Raw genomic sequence first — 24,430 nt, 5'->3', positions numbered from 1 at the left:
ACTGGTGTGAGATGATATCTCATTGTAGTTTTGATTTGCATTTCTCTAATGATTAATGATGTTGAGCATTCTTTCATGTGTTTGTTGGCAATCTGTATATCTTCTTTGGAGAAATGTCTATTTAGTTCTTCTGCCCATTTTTGTAATTCCTCTTTCTTAATGAGCAGAAAACCTCCAGAGGCTAAGTTAGGTAAATTTCCATTACCCCAGAGTTATCCTGCATTGCAGTTTCCAGTCTTCTTTTCCTTCCCTGACTCACAGTGTGAGTTGTTCTTTAGCCTACCGGAGACCCCTTTATTTCACACATGAAGACACTGAGAAAAGGTTGACAGACCCAAGTACCATCAGTGACCTGGGTCTTGGAACTGGAGAGCCTATGAAACCTCACTAGCTGATTCAGGAAGAGGATTATCCTGATAGCCTTAAAAGCAGCAATGTGTGTCCCGAGGCAGCAGATGCAGTAGGCTCTCCTCCAGAATTTCTACTTAAAATAGAAGTAGGAGATCTTTTAACCAATTGTATTAGCTTTCTTTGAAACATATCAAATTTAGCACTCATTATCCTTACTGTTTATAAGTCTATAATTAAACTGGAAAAAAATCTTAAAATATTACACATTTGGAAAATTGGACAATTTTTCAAAGTGTAAAAGGACTGAAATTACAGCAAAGAAAAGAATGCAATTATACCCAGTTTTTTTCTTTAAAATTATCCCAGGATTATTTTTACACCCAAAGAATGTTAACATTTTCCAATGAATCTCCATCTTTACATCTTATCTTTGAAGGAGATCATTACACCAATTCAGATCTTCAAACTTGAGTACAAATTTTTAAAGGGGCACATTCTTTATTGCTCAACTATTGGCTGATACGAATCTTGCCTGCTTGCTTTTTTTTTTTTTTTTTTTTTTGGCTGTTAGTTTTGTTTTGGCTTTTGGTTTATCTTATCCAAAATTACCCATCAGTAAAATAGGCTTGTGAAGCTGTCTCCTCCCCCCTGGAATCATGCAGACTTGTCAAAAAGAGTTTTCCTTGCAACTTGAAAGCAGTTTAAAGGGTGCCAGCCCATCTTATCTACTCTAAACTGTGGAGATACTAGGGTTTCTAGTTCTGAGATTTTGAGCTTCACTAAGACTGAGTGGTGGTGGTGGGTTGGGGGAGGATCTTTCTCCTTCTCATGCAGACTGAGGAAATGTTTGGCTCCTTACATCCATAGAAATCTGAGGTGGAGCCTGAGACCTTAGCATAGTCCCTCAATTTAACGTTTGGAAGTCTGGTGGCCAGTCTCCAAGTTACCTGGGGTTGAGGCTGTACCTTTCACCCTATGCAATGCTTGCTGTTCCAGAAGACACCAAACTCTAGAAATCCAGGCAATTCAAAACACTGCCTTTTTTTTGTGTATGCTCTCCCTTTTCCAGGCGGCTTGGGGTGGCGGATTACTGATGTCCCGGAAACACAAGTGGAAACTGAGCGGCGTGGAGAGGTACACACGTTTTTCTTGTTAACAACCTAAAGTGTGAAACCTGAATGTGAAAAGCAAACTACACCCAATTTCCAAGAACTGCGTTGGTGTACAGATGAGCCCATTCTGTGCAATGCCTGTGTGCCTGTGTGCTCACGTATGCATGAATATTGTGTGTAGACAACGAAGAAATTAAATCCCATACCAAGTGACCCAAGTGGAATGTTTCTCAAACATAGAGATTCCTAACTGGCCTCCGTGGTTGGCCAGAGGACTCAGGAATGACCTTCCTGGGATCTCTGAACCGACTACCAAAACTGTTTAAAACTTCAGGCCGTCCACTGTTTTCTAGGGAGATATATAGCTCTCATGTTTCATGAGAGGATAATATCCACTGCTTTAAAGAAACCAATAAATAATTTTGTGAAGCAAATAAGCACATTGTAATTTATCAGCGTTGAAAGAGGAGTTTGGGGTTTAACATGTCCCCTTTACTTAAAGTGAAACCTGCTTGTGATAACATCATCTGATAGTTTCATCCCCATAATAACTTTTCTGGTGTAGCTCTGTTTGATGCTGCAAAGCACCTTTTCTTCAGAGACTAAGCAGTAGACCATTGAGAAAAGCTGCAAAATACAAAGGCAATAATTTTTGATTAGCGTAAAGCCTACTCAGGGCCAAAGGGAAAAGGAAAAGAGTTACAGAATGCAAAATCAGCCTCAGCCTTTAGTTCTGGCCCACGTGCAGAGGGAACTCAGAGTTGCTGGTTCTCCCATCACAGCATGGCAGGTCAAGGACAGCGGTGAGCTCTGACACTCCGGGCAGCTGAGAAAGCCTGGATCCATCCAGGGCTGCCCGTTGCCCCCTGTGCCCCGCCCAGTAGCCACATGCTGCCCACTGGCTCTGCCTCTGGACATCATGGCACAATTTCTGTCCCAGGGCGAGAAGAGAGGCTGGTGGAGCTCAGAAGCGTCTGGGAGCACTGGGCAGGCAAGGCAGCCGGCCAGAATGAATGGCGGGGTGTGCTGTGTGACATCCAGGCCCACCCACATGTAGAGGAGCCATGGGTGCGGAAGGAGGGCCGAGGCAAAGTCTGGGGCACTCTGCCGCGTTAGCGGAAGGAAGGCTGGACAGGCCAGCCCAGGCCCCGGTCAGCAGGGCTGCGTCTCTGAGTCTGCTGCCTGCCCTCTGACTGCAGGTGCCAGTTCAGGTGTGAGTGGAGGAGGACAGGCAAGGCCCCTTCCCAGAGGGAGCCGGCGTTAGGTCTCTGCTTCTGGTCCATTGGGCTGAATTCCTTTTTTCCTGAAGATCCGCCTGAAACCAGAAGCTTAAGGACGAGGCCGTGAGCTAAACAGTGAGAGAGAATGAAGAAGAGAGAACCGTTCAGAAGGTGCCTGTTCAGAGGATCACAACAAGAATTCAGCTGACGCGCTATCGAGAGGAGTGGCCTGGACACAGAACCTTCTCGTCTTTGAGTCCCTTTAAATTGAGCAGCCCAAAAAGTGAGAGGCTGTTCCTGTACCTTTCCCACCAGCTGTGACTCCAAGCGCTGGTGGCCAGCCCTGGAGCACCCTTGGCCAAGGATTACCTGAAAGCTCGCTGACTCACCTACCCTGGACCTTGGAGAGACAAACACCCATGTGCTCTTGTACTAAAGACTAAAGACTTTTGAGAGCAAAGCTTAGAACATTCGTCATGGGACATAGTGTCCTCTCTAATTGCCACAATTCTTGAAACTGTGTTGTAAGTAAATCTACTAAGTGGAATAGCCAAACAGGAAGTCTTTTTTAAAAACGAGGGACTGGGCTTCCCTGGTGGCGCAGTGGTTGAGAATCTGCCTGCCAATGCAGGGGACACGGGTTCGAGCCCTGGTCTGGGAGGATCCCGCATGCCGCGGAGCGGTTGGGCCCGTGAGCCACAACTACTGAGCCTGCGCGTCTGGAGCCTGTGCTCCGCAACGGGAGAGGCCGCGATAGTGAGAGACCCGCGCACCGCGATGAAGAGTGGCCCCCGCTCGCCGCAACTAGAGAAAGCCCTCGCGCAGAAACGAAGGCCCAACACAGCAAAAATAAATAAATTAATTAATAAACTCCTACCCCCAACATCTTCTTAAAAACAACAAACAAACAACAACAACAAGAAAACGAGGGACTGTCGGGGCTTCCCTGGCGGTCCAGTGGTTAGGACTCCAAGCTTCCACTGCAGGGGGCGCGAGCTCGGTCCTTGGTCGGGGGCTGTGAGCCGACCCCCCTCAGCCATCCATTGATCTGAGAGAATCCATCTCGGTGACTCATCAGCAACACGCACACTTCCTTTGGTGGACGGGATTGTAAGGCCACGGGACACCCCCGGCCATAACGTGCATGGACACACGTTTAGGAAAGGAATTTGCCTCCCCTGAGATGTTACAACGTCTCTCCAAGCGCTAGGACCCTCTCTAAAGAGGAGGAAATCTGTGGTCGATTCCTGTCCCCACATCCAGAGGTGGACCAGTAGTCACAGGGATCCCAGAGTACCGTCCTCATAGCAGAATGGCACAAGCACCCGGAGCCCTGCCTGGCATCCCCTTCGAGAAGCAGCCCAGCTCTCAGAAAGCACCTTTCTGCCCTGAAAACAGTGTCAAGCTATTTAGGGATGCTGTGGCTGAGAGGGTGCCAGGAGCTCTGGCACTCCAGAGCGTGTTCTGGGCACTGTAAGGGACCCTTCTCCTGGCAGCGGGCTGCTGTGTACCTGGAAGAGCCCATTGCGTGGTCCACTCTCAAGACTTTCTGGCCAAGCTGAGGGTTCCAGCACAGATTCTGCCGAATCACCAATTATTACTCTCACTCCCGCTCCTGAAACTCAGTTTCCGGACGTCTGTCATAGGCAAGCCGCATCACAAGGCACAGCGCGGGCACGAAGTCAAATACGACACGACGCCTGTCTTCCAAGGGTTTAGGATCTAGTAGGGAGACTGCAGTCAAACATGGAATACAATTCAAGGCAGAGGAATTAAAGGCTCAAGAGACGGATCGTTCCTTCCAACCAGAGTTATTAGAGGAGAGGAAGCCTTCCCCCGGGAGTGGGCGCCGGAGCCTCGTCAGGCAGAAGTGGAAGAAGGGCGCGAAGGTGAAGAGCAGGGCACGGAGGTTTGAGAGGACCCTTGGCGCAAGTTCAGACAGGTCTGGTTGGAGGCTGAGATGGGTTCATGGCAGTGACCAGGGAGCTAGTGGAGGGTCCGAAAGAAGTCCTGCCCAGTGAGTCTCAGCGGAGGGCCTGGCCGCAGAGCCAAGTCCAGGTCACCGTAAGTCCCTGAGCTGTGTGAGCCATTATTACGCATGGAGAGCGTTCTGTTTCTCGGCTTGGGGAGAAAACCTGGAAAGGCCCTGCCGGAGCAGCCATAGTGCGGGTCCGGGGAGAGGAGTGGCATTCCCTGCGCTTTGGAAAGGCTCCCCTGGATCCAAGAGGAGAAGGAGGCCAGGACTGGCTAGAAGCTCCTGGGCATCCCAGAGGTCCAGGTGCAGGAGGTAGCGGAGGGGGGGACGCTGAGGGTGGGAACCAGATCAGCTGCCCAGCAGCGAGGGAAAGGAGGAGGTGAGCCCAGGAGGGCTGCTTTATCGGGAGCAGGATGCGCTACCGGAGACCTGCTCTTCAGTGTAATTTAAAGAACCCCTCTCTGCTTCCTTCACTTGCTTCTGAAATATCTTGTGTGTGGGTATAGAAAAGTCACACTCCAGTTACACTAAGGACACCAGGCGTTACAAATGCTGAAGCTTAGTGCGCATCTAATGCTTTTTTTGTTTTTTTTTGCCTTGCTGTACTTTCTAATATTTTAGGAAATCCCAGAGAGTTTCCTCTTTGACAGATCTTCCAGTTTTGTATGTCATGTTGAAAAGCGTGAGGGACATTTTTTTTGGATACGTCTTTGGTTGAGCTAGCTTTAGCTTGTTGCATATAAAACACCTTTCTCAGAGGTGTTTTGCATCAAGAGTCTACCACCATCATTCTGGGAGTATATTAAAACTGCGGGGAGAACTTTTTCAATATGCATATACCAGTCACATCCCAAGGAAACATTGCAGACTCTGCAGGGTTTTGAGTGAACACCTGTGGCATTAGGTCATGGTTAGAGCAAAGACCCTGTGTAGACAGGCAATGGCTTGAATCCCACTTGCTGGTTGTGTATCCTTGGGCAAGGTGTCTCTCCATCTTTAAAACTGGTACATGACAGTATGTACCTCACAGGGTTACTGTTGTATGGATTAGATAAATTAATCCATCTGAATCAATTAGAGCAGTGCCTGTCAATAGTAAATACATAATAAATGTAGTTAGCGTGTGAATACTGAAAATTTTCCAAATGATTCTCATACACACACACTCACACACACACAAAATCTCGCACCAAAGTACTACAGAATAAAGTGCTTTATACAGAATTTAAAAAAAAAAAAAACCTGCAAGGGGTGATACCAGTAGAGGGAAAAAAAGAGAATGAAACCAAAACACTAAGGTCGGGGAGCTGGATGCTTGGGAGGAAACTGGTGCGAGGAGAGAGGAGAGAGAAAAGATCTGAAGGATGGGGAGGGAGCAAGTTAACGAGTTCACTTGGGATCTTCTGAGTTTGAGGTGCCCATGAGAGCACTGGGATATGTCTCAAAACGGCCCTGGGGGCTCGGCTCTCTCCAACTTACGGAAGATCACAGAGCACTGAATCCCAGGCAAAACATTGTGAAATGAACCCGAGGCTGTTTTTCCCAAATTGCTAACATTTCTCCAGTAAACTAATGCCCTGTCTCTGAATCACTCTGTCATCTTTTTGCACTTTATGAGGCAGCCCCTCTGAGAGAATTCAGTGACCGGTCGGTGTGAGTCTTGGCAGCTTCTAGTCTAGAAAGACAAATGGGCCGCTGCAGAGCAATAAACACCCTCAGTCAGGGCCTCGGAGAACAGCTATCTCCTTCTCCATCAGGTGCCATTACTGAGAAAGCTGCATTTCATCAGGATCAGGCATCTAGCTATAGAATATTATAGAATGTACAGAATGACAGTGTATGTGTGCCCAGTGTCACAAAGCTCGTGAATGATAGAGTTGAAATCAGTAGCAAGAGCCAACCTTATTTGATGTTTACTGTGTGTTGGACACAGTTATAAGCCCTTTACCCAAACAATTTACTATTATTCTCCTTTTAGAGACAAGGAAATCAAGGCACAGAGAGGTTAAGTAACCTGCTTAAGGTCGCACAGCTAGGAAGTGATAGAAGCTGAATACAAACTCGAGCTCCCGTCCCTTAACCACTATTTTCCTACAGCTCAGAGCCCAGGTTTCTTGACTCCGGGGTCATTCTAAAGAGCAAGGAGACGTTTTCCTAGAAGGAGCTTTTCAATATCAGTGTTTTTTTTTAAATTATTATTCCTGAAGTCTTTTAGTCCACCATGCAGGGGTGTAGCCATCTGGCCATGAACTGCCTTCGCCTCTTTCCCTGATTCCAACACATCTGACAGCCAGTGTCAAAGCTAAAGAAAGACCAGGCAATGAGCTGGACTGTTCATCCATTCAGATAAGGTCCCCAGGCCAGTAAGTGTTCTCTGACTGGCCAGCGATGACTGCCATTCATCAACTAGATGAACGGGATCTTTCCCAGCATCTCATTTCTTCCCAGCGTTCTCACACCTTCAGTGCCGGGAGCAGGGTGAGCCCCAGTCTGTTGCTCAGCCAGGAGAGGGCCAGCCACACGCAGCGCCCTGGAGACAGCTGCCACGGGTGGTCCTACTACTTTCCTTCCTCCTGTGAGTCTGTTTATGCCGAGGTCGCGTTCCTGAGGCTCTTTCTCAAGGATTCTCCGTCTCTCAGAAGACATGCGCAGAGACTCCTGTGAAGTGGGCAGCTGCTTTCCCAGGAGCTGGAGGAGGAAGGGGTTGGAAGAGCACAAGAGGAGTTGAAGAAGGCTGCAGAGACAATACTTGGTCGACCTTAAAGAATAAGTGGGATTTAACCGAGTGCAGCAACGGGAGATGCCATTCTAGGAAGAGGAAATAGCACTAGGAGACCCAGGAGCATGAGAATAGAATTTTCCGAGAACAAAACATGCTCTGGTGTGATGGAAAGTGGTACGGCAAACTGACAGGACTCAAGACTGGCCCCGTGGCCTGGGTCACCTGTGTGGACACCGTGAGCCACACCCCGCAGTTTGGAATTTAGGCCGGAGGCAAAAGGAAAGAGGAGAGGGCTGTAAACAGAGCTAGAAAATAACTGTGGTACCGGGTGGAGGATGAAATGGAAACCAAGCATCAGTTGAGACAATATATCCAGATTAAAATAATAATACTAATTGTTATTATTAAAGGACTCTGTACCAGGACTATGGTTTAGGCTTTTCAAATAGCATAAACCCCTGAGCTGAGAATCGCTATTACTGATGTGAGAGCATTCTATTTATCAAGTATGTTGGGACAAAATAGATTGAAAGCTGCTGTAGGAGCCGTAGCTCATCTCCCCCGCGGTCCAGGAGGATATCTCTGGATGAGACAAGAGATGGAAGCAGGGGATGAGCTAGAAGCTGTTACGAAAGAACACATTTGAGACATTTGGTAATTGACTGAATGGGAAGAAAGGAGCAACTAGGTTGGGAAAAGAACAAAGTCCAGCTGTGGAATGAGCCATTGCTCTGAGCTCCAGGGCAGGGCCGTTGCATCAGAAGCAGGGACACTGGAGGCACATGAGCGCCCCTGCCTGGTGCCCTGCTCCGTGGTGACCACAGGAGGGCCCTGGTCTGGATGACCCCATTCACTCAGAGAGGTTCTCAGACCACCATGGAGGCTGAATGGAGATACTAGCCCTCACCTCCTGTCTCTGCAGACAAAGAAACAGTTGTAGATTGAAGAGTCCACTCCTCGTTTTGTAAATTAATGTCATGCTGGAGTCTGAGCAACGGTGCCAAGAACCTTGAGGTCTGTTGCCCATCAAGGGTCCTCTGTGCCCGTCACGGGTGCCACCCTCTTAACGTGATTTCTTTCCTTTAGGGCCAACTCTGTGACCTGGAATCCCCATAAGATGATGGGCGTCCCTTTGCAGTGCTCTGCTCTCCTGGTTAGAGAAGAGGTATGTCTTTCCTGACTCGTGGCCCGGTCCATAGGTGGGGTTGTATAGAGTAAATGTGTGTAGTGACAAAACCAGCATGATTTTACAGGCTGGAACAGTGAGCCGCATCCACAGAAAGGGGAGATTGTTAATTAGGATAATTGTAAGGTCCTGCTTTTCTGTCCAAATATAGGGTGGTTGTATTTTGACGAGACGAGACAGGCGTGTTCCACGAATGGCTAAATTTTGTACTTGTGAAAAAGGCGTAGGACATTAGGTTGTACTGTGCAGGGTCAGCAGTGGGTCAAGAGAGAAATACCATTCAAAAAATAGTAATGGGATAAAAGAGGTGGAGCTTCAGGACAAGGGAGGTGGCAGTTCCCCACTGTCCTTTGGTTAAACCACACCTGGAGTGGTTTGCTTAGGTTAGTGTCAAATCGTATAGGGAACCCCATCAAGCTAGGGCTCGGACAGTGAGGAACATTAGTTAATATGGAAGAGAGGTGGTTGAAGGGACTAAAGATGTTTCACCTAAAAAAATTTAAAGGGCTGAGAGGAAGGCAGCCTTTGCAGCATAAATGACTCAAGTGGGAGAGATTCGTTTTTGCTTGACGCTTCAGGGAGCTGGGTTAGTAACACTGGATGGTACAGCTTTGATGGTAAAATCAGAATTACCATGATTTGAGGTCTGACTTGGGATCAATAAAAGGAATGCTTTTCTAAAAATTTAGCTGCCCAACCGGTAATGAATTACTTATGTAGGCATAAATTCATCATCAGGGGAGGTGACTGAATGGACATTGGGCAAACACTTATCAGTAAGAAGACAGAGAGATAGAAGGGGAAGGGATAGGGACTTCCCTGGCGGCCCAGCGGTTAAGACTCGGCGCTTCCACTGCAGGGGGCGCGGGTTGGATCCCTGTTCGGGGAACTAAGATCCCGCACGCCTTGTGGTGTAGCCAAAAAAAAAAAGGGGGAGGGGAAGGAATGCTATAAGATGGTATTAAGTACTCTGTGTTAAGAGAGTTCTCGGTTTTCAAAAAGCTTGGGATATATTAGCTTAAAGAGTTAAAAACAAGTTTCATTACTTCAGGGCATATCAGAGCCTTCAGTTGCTGATACATATTATAAATATCTAAAAAGAAGGTATTTATGATAGTTTCCAAAGTTTACTTGACCAGGGGACGGCAACGGTTTTACAGCCAGCAGCTATTCACGTATTTTAAATAGTTTAGGATATAATGGCTCAGAATCAGACACTGTCTCCCCTTTATGTGACTTTTACTTATCCTTTTGTACAATGAGGCTGGTGCTGTCCCACCTTCTAGAGGTCATGTGCTTTGCGTCGCTTTTCCTATCCCAGTAGAAGCTGGTCTGGTCTGTCCATCATTCCGCACTCCCTGAGTGGTCTTCCTTAGGATTGATGGCACCTAAGCATGAGCTTGCATGGCTGGGGGAAAACGGTGCTAAGTTTCTGTGATCGTGAAACAAAATAGATGCACCAATTGCAATTTTCAGTCTCATTGGTCTTTGAGTCCAATTCAATGTCATTCTACCGCTCTATTACAATTACATTGTATTGAATTTCTACTAGTCTCAAGAAAAAACTACTTAATGAATTCCACTGAATAAGAAGGCCAAACTACAAGACTGAGCCCAGTTCTTTTGTCTACCATCTGGACACTCAGTCTGGTCTTTCAGGACCTAGATCAAATTTTAGTTGCATTCTGTTTTAGTTTGGAGAACTTTTAAAAAGGGCTCTCACTTCTAACTTCAACGAAGTGATCACAGTTCAGTCTTTTCTTCTCTTGTCATGAGTCACGAAAGGAAAAAGTAAATGCCAAAGTTTCTGTAAAATCACAATCACAGTGTGGGTAACCAAAGCGTCAAAGGCTTCCTGTGGTTCAAGACAAATTGCAATGTGGTGAGGAGACTAACGATGCTGTTTTAGTCAGAGAACATGATTCATTCACTGGTCTTTGGAATAGTTCAATCACTCTGCCACCCATTTTCCATAGTAAGCTCGTGGTGCAAGGGCAAATTAATGGTAATTGACAATGAAACTTTCTACTGTAACTACCATTAACAAATGAGTATGAAAACACAGTGCTCAAGCTTTAACCACTCTTGAGAGGGGAGTGTGACATCTGAAAGATTCCCTGTTGAAGACCGCAGAGTAGCAATGTCTTTATTTTTTTAGATTTTAGCTTATAAAAACGACAGCAATGAACTGTCTTAAAAACTATGATAGCCATAAAGAACTCAAACCCTTATAGCTAGATGATAAAGTACTTGAACTAAATATGAACAAAACAGTAGAAGAATCACACCAATAATATTTTACAAAACCAAAGAGTTTCCAAAATAGTTTGCTTACAACAAAACCAGAACATCAGGATATTCTCCCAATGAACATTATACTCTGATTGATTTTTAAAAAAATAAATGCCTTCTCACTGAAATTCGCCTGACCTGGATTTACATCCCAACTGTTCCGTTTCTAGGTGTAATTTACAGAGCAGCTTACATAGAGTTTTTGAGATTCAGTCTCATCTGTAAGATGGGAATTATTAATAACCAGCCACAATAAAGGGTATTGTAAGGCTTAAGTAAAATAATCAACAAATTTAAAAAAAGATAAATGCCTTCTCTTAAAAAGGAGAGTAAAAGTACATATATGCCCTGTTTTTAACCTCTGGTAACAGCTGACCCTTAGCCATTTATCCTATAGACTTGACCTATCACAACAGCTCATCCTGTCGAGATATTGGCCTCATTTTTTTTTCTCATTTGATTCTTTCTCCAGGATATTCAGTGCCTCTTTCTTTAATTTTTTTTTTCTTAATAATTTCCATCACAATGTAAATCTAATAGAATACCTAATAAAGTCAGTAGAGTTTCCTAAGTTTTCTCTTCTCTTCTAGGGATTGATGCAGAGTTGCAACCAGATGCATGCCTCCTACCTCTTTCAGCAAGATAAACACTATGACCTGTCCTATGACACTGGAGATAAGGCCTTACAGTGCGGACGTCACGTTGATGTTTTTAAACTCTGGCTAATGTGGAGAGCAAAGGTGAGCACGCTGGGATCGGCTGAATGTCGACTAAAAACAGACACTATATCTGGTGACCCTTATTATGACATGTTAAAAATTGATTTGCAAATTGAAAATTATTTACCCAAGATTAAGTTTCTTGAATCCTAGATCTAGTTATCTACATGGACAAGGAAACCCATTGAGTGTTTTCTTTCTTTTAAACCTAATTGCTTCTAACGCTCACTCATCTAGAAAACCAATACATGTTGCTTTATACGGCAGAACCTCTGGATTCCTAAGAAGTGTTTCATTGTTGTTCTTGTCCCAAGTCTTGGTTTTTACCCAGTGATTGATCCTTTGGGCAGGTTAAATGCAGTCTTTTTGTTTGGAGAATAAAAAGGAAAAAGAAAAAACCCAGCACGATAGTTTATTGTTGACATTTCACAGGGTAACCTCTAGTTATAAAGCTTTTTTCAAAAACTCTGGAACTACCTAGTGACCTCTTTTGGTTCGGTTTCTCTATTTACCTCAGAATTTAATGGTAGATGATCACCCCTCTTTCAGAAATGGAACTCTGTAACTAATGGTGTGCGCCACTGGCTGGACCTAATTATAGCTTTCAAAGAGCATACGTGTGCGGTTAAATGTAAGCAGGCTGGAAGGATCAAAGATTCTATTTTTCATTTTGGCCAGATTCCTAACTTACATGTCACAAATCAGTGACTTTCCACCTGGTTTCATTAATCTCCCACAGGAGGCAATGGCCAGAGCCAGCGGGGACACTGGAAAAACCCAACTGCTAGAAAAATCCAACTGCTAAAAGAGTACGTGAGAGAAACCTGACAAAGGGAGAGATGAGAGGGAAGCTGGCATGCCCCGAGGTCCTGTGTGTTTGGGAAATGGTCCACAAATTTGGCTCTCAGCTTTCTAAGTAGCCTACACAAAGAGGTAACAGGTTCAGCACCATAGGAACAGCAAATAACTTGGTCTGCTGGATGAGACCACCGAATGGGTCCTTCCTCAGGTCTGTGTAAAGAGGTATGGACCACGTCCACAGCACCCAGTCCATATGCTGGTGTTTATAAAATTGTTCAAAGCAAACTGAATCGACTCAAACAGTTCAGAGAGGTGGATGGCTAACAAGAAAAAGAGGGAGCTTGGGAGTGAAACAATGCAGTCAACAACTATTTTATGGAATCTTCTTTAAACCCATCCTCGAAAAGGGCAATTTAACTAGAAAGACTGTCTTAAAAACTATGATATGAACATATGCCTTTTGCTTAATGCACAAATAACTCTTAGATGGTTTCTGGGGATGGCTAGACTCCATGGTCTTCAAACAAGCCTCCATAATGGTATTTGCCCCGGTTGAGTTTTCTCTAAGTATTGCTAAGGATCAGGCAGCTAGCTACCTGGAGTGAAGCCCAAGGTGAGTTACTGCCCCATAAAGGTGGGTGATGAGTGAGGTCAAATCACTTGAGCTGGGCAGGGGACCCCTTCCCTTTCCTCTTTAGAAAGTTGAGAGCCTGACAAGGATAGGTATCTGGTCTCCACTGCCCAAGAGAAGACTCATTCTGTAGGCAATCACACTTTCATTTGGCAAAAATAAATCAATCGAGAACGTAGATTATTGGCGTACTCTCAGGCTGTTTTAAAATGAGCAGGTTTTTCATTTCATTGGTTGGTGGGAATTGTAAAATGACAAAGGTAAACATCAGCCAGTACGTTGAAGAAAGCTTGGTCTCTAAACATTGTCCAATATCACTCTTTTTATCTCTTGTTCCCCTGGTGTTTTTATTAAAATGATGATCATTAGCTGCATTTATACAAAAATGTTTCTGACACTGTTCATCGGTTTGTGCTGCCGCTTTTCCATCGGAAGCCTCCCTGCCAGTGTGGTGCAGCCAGCTGGTTCTCAGAGAAACCGCTCTGAGGACATCAGGTGTGAATTAAACAGCAGGACCAAATGAAGCTTGAAATAAAGGCAAAGGATCCAGTTTCTAAAGGGCTGAAATACAGGCACCAGAAGAGGGGATCAAAAGAGAGAGAGAGAAAGAAAAAAATCACAGTGGCTACGTAACTTATGGACACAATTTTTTTTTTGCATTGAAAAATAGTTTAATATTATACATTATCATCATCCAGAATTTAAAATATTTTAAAGTAATTATTTCATGTACATCACATTTGTGTAAAGGAATAATTCATTTTCTAACATTCATATATAAGGTGTGAACAAAACTGAAGACACACTGATAACTCTTTGTAATTAATGAAAGTCAACACATTATTTATGCTTAAAATGCAGAAATAGATGATAGTGAAGAATTATAAGTGAGAATTTGAGTTACTTAGAAGACATGGACACAAATTTTTTTAATTCCTTACACAAACCCTTAAGTATCTAGACAGCTAAATGGCAAAAACGTCCATTGTCTTTCAACTTAAAGCTGCATTTTTAAAAAATGAAGTGATAATAACTATTAAAGTAATAAGCTCAGCCCTACAATCCACATCAAGGGTGAGGATAATTACCATCCAACACCCCTAACTCTGTAGTAACACCAGACAGGGCAGGAGAAGTACCCACTCCTAAGGAGAGCCATAAGAGAGTTGGCCATGTCATCCTATTTTGCATCTGCCAAAGCAGTACAGTAAGTCCTCTACATACGAACCTTCAAGTTGCAAACTTTCAAATAGGCGAACGTGCATTCACATGTCCAATCACGTAAGTTAGTTCACGTGTCTGGTGTACATTGTCACGTGCATGCATCCTCTACAAGTGGTTGTGCTTTTGTGTACTTTACTGTACAGTACTATTTTCTGTGTTTGTTTCTTGTGTATTACTTGTTAAAAGTATTATAAACCTCTTACAGTACAGTACCAGATAGCCGATTGAGTTAGTTGGGTACCTAGGCTAACCTTGTTGGACTTACGGACAAATTGGACTTATGAATGCACTCTCGGAACAGAACTTGTTCGTTTCTAGGGGACTTTCTGTAATGAGGAGGAAGAGGAGGAATGTGGCATTAATCAGCAAACCCTCTGTTATCAGATACACCTGGAGAATACAATGTTCCAGTGAATCCGCATCTTCTCCTTAGTAAGATAAACCACATGAAAAATATTGACCTAAGTATAAATTACAATTCTTTCACCTGTTGATAGAAAACCGGAGCTAAATGCACTGAAGACGGCCATCATGTTAAATCCAAGACAATTTGATTGGAGCAGATTAATGCAAAAAAAAAATATTGAGCCTCCTGATGTGGGATGCTAGGAGGTGTTCTGGATGGTGGTATGATTTGTAAGCCTTGCACTGGCAAAGACACTGTGTCTGCCCTCAACTCTTTTCTTATTGGGTAGACCGTTTATTTTGTCTGAATTTCATTAGAGAATCCTAGGACTTGATTATTTTTCATCTTGACAGATTTCCTCAGTGGTTAAAACTCACGGGTAGACATTTAAAAAAAACCAAAAAACCTTAAAAGGAATCCCCTTTTTTAGGCCTGCAGTGATGGCTTAATATGTAACTATTGAGTTTTTACCGTAAATCTTCGTGTTTGTATATGATTATGAAAATTGGCAGATTTCCTTATAGTTTTCTATGATTGGCCTCTGTAATTAAAATGTAGATAACAGAGGGGTTGGCAAATGTCTGAGGGAAAAAAATAACAGGAGAAAACTATTAAAGGGAAATGGATGTCTGGCACTCTTTGCTGAGTGACTGAATGTTCCCTTTCTCTCTAAAATGTTAATTTATTTTAATAAGTGGATACTGAGCATCTGTTATTGTGCCTGGTGCTGAATGGGACCGGGGACTTCAGTTCTCCAGGCAGGAAAGAGAAGTGCTCCGATGACCATCACAAAAGACAGAACACAACTGGTTATAAAGGAAACACAGACACACCGTGAAGAGTTAAAGAATGGAGAGTTCAGTCCTAGTTTGGAAGCCAAGAACGATTTATCAAGAGGTGATCTTCGAGATGGGTCATGAACAGGATGGTAGAATAACTAGGATTTTGACCAGCAGAGCTGGGAAAAGGACATCCCAGGAGGAAGGTCAGGCAGGGGCTAAAGGGCGTATTTTGAGCTAGTAGGGAGTCTCAGTTGACTGAAGGAAAATTAGGGTGCTGCCATCCAGATGAGGAGCGAGAGGGCCTGAGCGGGTGCATCTGAACCCATCCTGGGTGTGTGTGGGTGAGGGATAAGATAAGACATCTTTCTCCCAAAGCCCCTTCAGTGCAGCCTGATGCTGGGATCCTGCCTTCCACCCACAAGTGCTCCTCTGCAGCTTCAGCTTCCGTCACAGCGACTCAGGTCACGGCGATGTGATGCCCGATTAGGTTTTATATGTGTCCTTGTCATTTTCCTAAGAAGAGCTGTGTGGTATATAATGGTTCAACAAGCATTTGATAAACGAATGAATTTTGGAGAATCTCCTAAAGACCTGCAAAACCTTGAAAATAAAATATAGATCTTATTCCCATAAATACCCCATTTGAAAGGAGGAGCCCCAGGCTTCTAAGGGCACGTCAGAGTTCCTGTGTCACTCCCCCTGTACCTCTTTAGCCTTCGTCTGAGGGGAGCAGTCAGATTACTCCTGAGCATCTCCAGAGTGAGGTCCCAGACTAGCAAAGGCTGGAGGACTCCCTTCCCGTCCGTGGTAACCCCACTCTCTTTGCAATACAATCACACTCATTTTCCGAGCGTTCATTTCACCTTGCTACGTCTCTGTGTGGGAAATCAGACAGGCACCGTCATTCCCAAGTGACCAGAGAGGTTAGCCAAGGCCGTGTGGTTGGACAAGGTCAGGGTCATACTGGTCCTGGACATCTCCTGGGTCAGGTCCATGCGAGATGAAATCCAACTCTAGGCTGGCCAAAGGATCCAGTTTGGAGAACAATAAACTCCCCTCCCTCTTACCTAAGGTCCATCCCAAGTGGACCCAAACCACCAGGTCGGCCCAAACCAATCCTAAATCCTTGGCACTCACAGACCCATGGGGCGCAGGGCTGCTGGCCTGAACGTTGAGGCATCAGCTGGGTCCTTGGAGTCAACAGGAACCAGTCAGCAAGGGTGGCGGTCTCCAAAGAAATGAATATCTGAACCCATCAGACCTCTTTAATGCGGCTTGTTCTTAAACACGTTTCAGAGGTTACAAGTCACTGGCTCTGCCAGATCCCCCCTTTAGCTGGGACGATGAGACTGTGTTAACAGGAAAGTGGGCCCATCTTATCTGTATTACAATTGCTTCCTCTAGATGCCAGGTTGCATTAGTCACTGGCAGGCCTGTTCTAAATTGCTGGGATGAGCATTAGCTGTTTCTCTAAGCTTCCCCTGGGCACTGCACACATACCAAAGGAGTTAGGAGTAAAGCCGCGCTGAGAAGTCATGCCCTAGTGTGTCCTGTGGTCGGTTAAATAGTTCCAGTCCAAGGCTGTTGTGTTGTTTTTCCCAAGTCCAGATCCTGGGCTTCCAAGAGCTGGAAACTAAAAGACCTCTGTGATAGTGTTCACCCATTACAGACAGATGAGCCATTTATCCCCAAAGGAGAAATCTAATAAGCTTTGCAAAATGACGGGCTAACAAAGCATCTGTGTGCCCCTCAAGAGACTGTCATTCGTTTGTCCAACAGATATTCATTGAGCACCTACCCTATTTGTTCTATAATGGGGGGTACACTGGTGAACAAAAGTGGGGTCTGGAAATGACAAATTTACCTGATGGGCAGGGACTAAGCAGGCATCCTGGGGGTGGGGTGTGTCTCTGATGATGCTTCTTATCCACAAGAAAAGAATAGCCAGCCCTCCGGTCATTAATGACTTCCATAATTACTCCTCTGAGCAGCAGAGGCAAATTTTCCCCTCGAGTAATCAAAATAATTGCCTGGGGAATGGAGGCTCGGAAAGAAAGAGATTGTGCCACGGAGAGCCGCGATGATGAAAGGGAACAAAAGCACCTGACGGGAAGAGCATTAGAGGAGAAATAATTGCCAGAAAAGCCTCTAGTAACACAGTCTTATGTCAGGAAAGTGCTGGCGCAGAGCTGAGACCGAAGGGGCAGAAAGGCCACCAGTGTCCAGAGAGATTCGTCCGCGCATCTCACCTGAGAGCTCGCTCACCTTTCTCAGCCTGCTAAGCTTTCTTCTTCTTCTCTCACTTAGGGGACCACCGGGTTTGAAGCACATATTGATAAGTGTTTGGAGCTGGCGGAGTATTTATACAATATCATCAAAAACCGAGAAGGTTATGAAATGGTGTTTGATGGAAAGGTATGTATTCTGATTTCTACAGTCCTCCAAAGTTTAGTCCATTCCAGTTCTTATCACTAGTATTTTTTGATGTTAAGAATGTACTGTCCAGGTAAGTGGGACCATTACAAAGGAGAAGCAGGGGTGAGAGGGTAAAAATCAAACTCGCAAAAAATAACTCTGTATAATGGTGTGAAAATCAGGCACTCCAAAGGTGATTACAAATGTAAAAAGCAGGATTGTATCCGGAAGCTGCAGAATAGATTTGAAACGTCCTTGGAATTTTCAAACTTGCCAGTTTGGGCTGAGCGTGAATCTTACTTTCCTTTTCGTAGCCTCAGCACACAAACGTCTGCTTCTGGTATGTACCTCCGAGTTTGCGTGTTCTGGACAACAGTGAAGAGAGAATGAGCCGCCTCTCTAAGGTAAGGACGCGAGCTCCTCCGATCTGTACCTCGGTGTATGTAATGGACCTTTCACGTGCCTGTCATCCTCATGACAGATGTGCGTGTCATCCTCATGACAGATGTGCCTGTCATCCTCATGACAGATGTGCATGTCATCCTTATGACAGATGTGCATGTCTTTAGGAGAAATCCATCCTCAGCCTTAGTCAATTCAGCAATTCAGAATTAGAAATGAAAATGTTAGAACACATAAAATATTAAGGTTAACTTTTGTTCGCTTGTGTCAGTAGTTTTTCAGAGTTTCAGAAAAGTTTCTTACTAAGTGCAAAACCTTAAAACACAATGTCCAGGGACCAGTAAAATCTACACACACACACACACACACACACACACACACACACACACACAGGCACACACAATCCCAGAGGGAAAAGCGCTAAGGTGAAATAAATCATCTGCACTGTCCAATATGATAGAATAGCTACATGTAGTTATTTAAATCTAAATCAATTAAAATTAAATACAACTCAAAATTCACTTCTCAGTCACGTTAGACACATTTTAACTTGTGACTCGAGACTAATATATCAGATTGTGCAGACAGAAAACATCTGTGTCATTACATGAAGGTCTCTTGGTCAGTACTGACATAGACCCAAAATGGGAGGAAATGTGGAGTCTTCTGGGCCACAAGAGAAGTTAAATTCTGGACCTAACGAGGCAGCGGAATTACTCTTTGTGGCCTCTTGCCTGGTACAGGGCTCAGCATACAAAAGGCACTCAAAAATGTTGGTTGAACTAACGTGCCATTTGCATATTCTAGAATAGGGAAGGGAGACACACTTAGGAAACCTGCTAGCGGGTCACAGACGTCTTCCCAGTGCGCACTTTGGCTTGAAGACAGATACATAGGTAACAAATGGTTATCACTAAAACGAGCCCAGCCACAGCTTCGTGAGGGCCGGAAAGACTAGAATCTGGTTGGTGCATTTTCTGCTCCAGCCAGGACTGAGTGCACAGATGGCCCACTGTCACTGAGGCAAAGTGGACACAGAAGGCCTGGGGCACCATGGGGACAGGACCTCCATGGGGACAGGACCACATACAAACGCATTAGACCAAGGCAGGAGGCAAGGAGATGTCCTGCAGGTGTTCATCAGACAAGAGTCCCAGGCGGCATACAGTAAGTCCCCTACATACGAACCTTCAAGTTGTGAACTTTCAAAGATGTGAACGTGCATTCCATCAACGTCAGGTGTGAGTGAAATTGCACCTTGCCCTCCGTCTCCTCTTGCTGACGATCCTTCAGCTCTACCATCGCCCACCTCCTCTCCCTCCTCCAGACAGTAACTCTTCTTGCCTGTTCACTCAGTGCCAGCCCCTGTATGCCAGCTGTTGTACGGTACTACTATACCTTTCAAGGTACTGTACTGTAAGATTAAAAATGTTTTCTTTATTTTTTGTGTTTGTTTTTTATGTATTATTTGTATGAAAAGTATTATAAACCTATTACAATACAGTACCATATAGCTGATTGTGTTAGTTGGGTACCTAGGCTAACCTTGCCGGACTTACGAACAAACTGGACTTACAAATGCGCTCTCGGAATGGCACTCGTTCGTGTGTAGGGGACTTACTGTGTTGGTCACCTCTTGTATTTCTGGTTCTTTTTCTTCTTCATCATCTTCTTTAATTTTAATTTTTATTATATTTGATCATTATCTGCATCTCTTCTATCAGCTTTTATAGTCCTATACTGACTGATGGCCTTTCAGAAGGTCAACAGTGGATTTTAAAGTACATTGGTAAGGAGAGACAAGATAGGGGTAGGGAAGTAAGAAGTACTAACTACTATGTATAAAATAAATAAGCTACAAGGATATATTGTACAGCACAGGGAATAGAGCCAATATTTTATAATAACTATAAATGGAGTATAACCTTTAAAAATTGTGAATCACTGAAACATATAATATTATAAATCAACTATACCTCAATAAAAAATACTAATAAACAATAATAAAAGTTTATAGAAAGTATTACAAAAAGTACATGGGTAAAGAAGTAGACTGGCCTCATATATAAAGTGACTTTTTAAAAGCCTGTGTTATTAAATGTAATGGGAAATTTAATTGGTGAGATTTTAATGTTTTCAAATACCTTATTTATGGTTATTCTGCTTTTCGATTTTTCAAAATTTCTCTCAGCCTTCCAAGATGTAAAAACAAAGAGGTTCTGTAACACATAGTGAGAAATACATTTCTGTGATATCTTTGTGAGATTATTTCATGGTGCTTTAATCTGAGCCCTCTTTGGAGGAAATGTGGATTTAAATTATGGAAGAGTTCCCCGGTTATTATTTTCTAAAGGATTGAAAAGGCTAATGGCACAAAGGATAAAATGGTACCCCAGAACTCTTAAGGCGTCCCCAAGGAGCTCTTGTTGACTGAGCCTTCAGTGAATTCTTCAACATGCAGCCCCTTTTTTCCTAACTGGCTGTCTTTATTCAGCAAAACCAAGAATGTGACCCCCAAAAAAGAGTCTAGAAAAAAACTAAAATGCTATATAGTCATCAGAATAGTCAGAATCTTATTTTCCTTCTTAACTTGCAATCAGGGATTAGGCAGCGAAGTAGATGTTCCATGTTCCTGCTAATTTTAGTTCATCAGCATTTTCTGGAAGCAACCAAAAGCCATATGTATTTAGATGGCTGTGACTTCTGCCAACCCAGCTAGCTTTAGGAACTGGGGGGGTTTCGATCTTACTTTCTGCCAAAATCTGTTTGGGATGATGGCTGTTACCGCCAGTCTTTTGACCTCTGATCTGCATTTATTTCAAAAATTTGTGTTGAATGTCCTTAATAATTAATCCCATTCCTATGTATTCTTACTTGGATTGCCTATGAAAACGAAATCAGAATTTAATTCACTGAGTAAAGCATTATCATTGTTTTATCAGTGCTAAAGAGCAAGCATGATTTGTTGCACAAATAAAACTAAGGAACAGTTATGTGATTTTTTTCCTTAAATTCCTGCAGACACATGGATTGGGGATTCTTCTTCTAATCTGGGATTTCTCTTCCCAGGAACACACTGACTTGCCATGCCTCACAGCACAAAGTGATACAGTCCATGTCCTTAGGCTAAAATATTCTAGTAGATCCATTTTCAGAACTTGATCCCAGTCTTGAAATATTTAAATTCTTTTTTATATTTATTCCCTGGGATGAGCCTGATGCCCTGCGTACATCGTTAATCTTTTGGGTGAAAGAGGATCAACCCAACAGGAACATTCCTCTTTACATTACCTCCTTGTGGAATAAGGAAGGAGCAGAAAGGGATGTAAGAACGTGTTCCTCTAGAATCAGAAAATCTCAATGTTGGAATCATCATCCACATTCATTTTTAGGTGAGGAAATTAGGTTCAGGATGTGAAGTGAAGGTGAAATGAACATGAAGGTCAAGTCTGGCTTTGGCTTTGGCTTTCATAACTAACAAAGAATTGGTCCTGATGGGGAACCATGTTGATTTTTCACATTGAGTACTTCGAGGATTAAATCCTCATTGCAAAGCAATGATTACGTAAGTGTTGATATTCAAAAGTCACGTTTATAACACCATTCTGTTTGAATCTATCCTTCATTTAAAATGAATACAACTGTGGTAGAAGGCATAGTTCCCATATTGAACTGAGTTGCTGACTATGCATGTCTAACATAAGAGTCTAAAGCTGCCCTGATGTCTACATTCCTGGTTAGGTATTTGCAGCAACGAACCTAAAAGATCAATGTTATATTTACAAACTCCAGTGGTGAAATATGTGGACAGATCCTGCATACAGTTGGACGTAATTTAAAATGTATGCCTCATCCTAGGAGCTCTTCCTCTTATGCCACTTTTTATAGTCAGTAAGGACTCAGGGAGCCCTCCATGTGCACACAGTGCCGTCCTGATAAAAGAAGTGAAGGACACTGTCCCTGCCTTCCAGGAGCTTACAGTTGAAGTACAAAGATGAAGTGTATTTTCTTATAACTGAGGGGATGATAGGAAATTAGAATATAGACAGAATCTATGGATAAGGATCATGTACTTACAACTTAGAGAAAATATGCTAATGGACTGCAGAAGTCAGGAAAGGCTTCCTAGTGGGTGTAGGACTGTGGTGGAGCCTTGGAGTCTGCATAGGATACAAACTGGAAGTGAAAAGGAATTCTAAGCAAAGAGAACAAGTGTGACATGGTGAGACTGAGGACCAGTGTGAAGGGGTAAAAATATGTGTGGTACATCCAAGGGATATTGCATAAGTAGGTCTTGTCAGAGCTGCAGATTCATTTGGGTGGGCACTGGATGAGTCCTCAGAGCTGGTGACAAAAGGCATTTGTGCTGAACTGGAGTTTGAACTTAAATTCATACACAGTAGAGGACCAAGGGCTGTAATCATCCATCTGGCATAAATGTGGTAAAATCTTGTCTGTGATCTGATTCTGTAGTGTTAAATCCTGTGGGTGCAGCTTTCTGCCTCAGCTGATTCTTCATGATTATTAGGTAATATATTTCAAAACATCTTATAAACTGAGTTAATGCAAAAGGAGAATAAAAATAAACTAGGGCTTCCCTGGTGGCGCAGTGGTTGAGAGTCCACCTGCTGATGCGGGGGACACGGGTTCGTGCCCCAGTCCGCGAGGATCCCACATGCCGCGGAGCGGCTGGGCCCGTGAGCCGTGGCCGCTGAGCCTGCGCGTCGCAACGGGAGAGGCCGCAACAGTGAGAGAACCGCGTACCGCAAAAAAAAAAAAAAAAAAAAAAAAAAAAAAAAAAAAAAACAACTAGGAAGTTTTAGGGTCTCAAGAAAGAAAATAGCTTTAGGATCTCAAAAGTCTGCTTATTTTCACACATCACTTGATAGTGAGCCTTACATCTTGGTAACCAGTCTGTGAACCGTGTATTACTTCCAATTAGGGGGAAAAACACCCATCCCCCAAATGTTGTATTGCCAAATTCTTTAGCCTTGGAACCAACATCAGATTCTTCTTGGTCTCCCAAAACACTAAGTAGAAAGTCAAGATGTCGAGCTCCTGATGATAGCCTACCACTGCTTATTCCTTTTAGCACCTTCGAGATCTTGAAGCTATTAAACTGCTCCAGCCCTCTGATCCCAAGAAAAGTGAGAGGCAGTTCCTTCAAGGGATGACAAATATGGTTCTGATTGTTCAGTTAAAAACTAAAAATGCTACTTGGTATTGGGTTCTTTCATGAAAGGAAGAGTCCCTGGGAGAAACAGTCACCGTCGTGGTCTGGTCTCTTCCACAGGTGGCTCCAGTGATTAAAGCCAGAATGATGGAGTATGGGACCACGATGGTGAGCTACCAGCCCCTAGGAGACAAGGTCAATTTCTTCCGCATGGTCATCTCAAACCCTGCAGCAACTCACCAAGACATTGACTTCCTGATTGAAGAAATAGAACGCCTTGGACAAGATTTATAATAACCTAGCTCACTAAGCTGTTTCAATTCTCTAGGTAGACAATTAAGTTGTCACACACTGTGTAAATGTATTTGCAGTTTGTTCCAAAGTAAATCTGTTTCTGTATTGTGGTGTCAAAGTAGAGTACAGTTTAAAAATCAAAAACAAACAAACATTGCTCCTTTTAAAAATCCTTTCTTAAGTTTAGAATACCTCTCTAATAATTAGTGACAAAAGGCTGTGTTCTCATCAATAAGGAAAAGCTTAAAATTGTTACAAATACTTCCCTTACTTTTAATATAGTATGCAAATCAAACTTTATTTTCACTTCAGAGTAGTAGGGTTCAATAGTGCCAAATTGCCCCTGAATCATAAAAGGTTCTCTGGGGTTCAGTGAAAAGGATAAAGTAAATATAAAATGTATGCTGACAATAAAAAAAACTCTTACCTTTTTCATAGTATTAGAAAAAAATTTCTAATTTACCTATAGCAACATTTCAAATATATTTAAATACATATAATTTTACAAAAGGAAAATATATATATTAAAAAGAAATCCTATTTTGTAACATATAGATTTTTATTTTATATGGGTTATACAAACTGCAGGGGCAGATATTAAAAACTAAGCCAGATTTTTTTTTCTCTTTCTTTTAATGGAGGCACAATAAAACACTTAGCCAAGTTATTTTGAAACATAGGCCCACAAAATTCTTAAAAGGTATGATGCCTTCTTTCTGTTCATT

General features: G+C 43.4%; 1 protein-coding gene across 1 annotated transcript in view; it reads left to right on the top strand.

Moving 5' to 3' along the window:
• Positions 1 to 24,138, top strand: part of GAD2 (glutamate decarboxylase 2) — a 67,809-nt gene extending 43,671 nt beyond the window's left edge. Inside the window, exons 11-16 of the mRNA XM_024129680.1 lie at positions 1,421 to 1,485; positions 8,467 to 8,545; positions 11,449 to 11,598; positions 17,729 to 17,836; positions 18,151 to 18,240; positions 23,532 to 24,138. Coding sequence (XP_023985448.1) covers positions 1,421 to 1,485; positions 8,467 to 8,545; positions 11,449 to 11,598; positions 17,729 to 17,836; positions 18,151 to 18,240; positions 23,532 to 23,705 — 666 coding nt within the window. The 3' untranslated portion in view covers positions 23,706 to 24,138. The remainder of the gene's footprint in view (positions 1 to 1,420; positions 1,486 to 8,466; positions 8,546 to 11,448; positions 11,599 to 17,728; positions 17,837 to 18,150; positions 18,241 to 23,531) is intronic.
• The last annotated feature ends 292 nt before the right edge of the window (positions 24,139 to 24,430 follow it).

This window comes from Physeter macrocephalus, chromosome 11 (assembly GCF_002837175.3).
Source record: "Physeter macrocephalus isolate SW-GA chromosome 11, ASM283717v5, whole genome shotgun sequence".
NCBI lineage: Eukaryota > Metazoa > Chordata > Mammalia > Artiodactyla > Physeteridae > Physeter > Physeter macrocephalus.
Note: the sequence above shows the minus strand (reverse complement) of the source record. Positions and strands in the feature narration are given on the sequence as shown.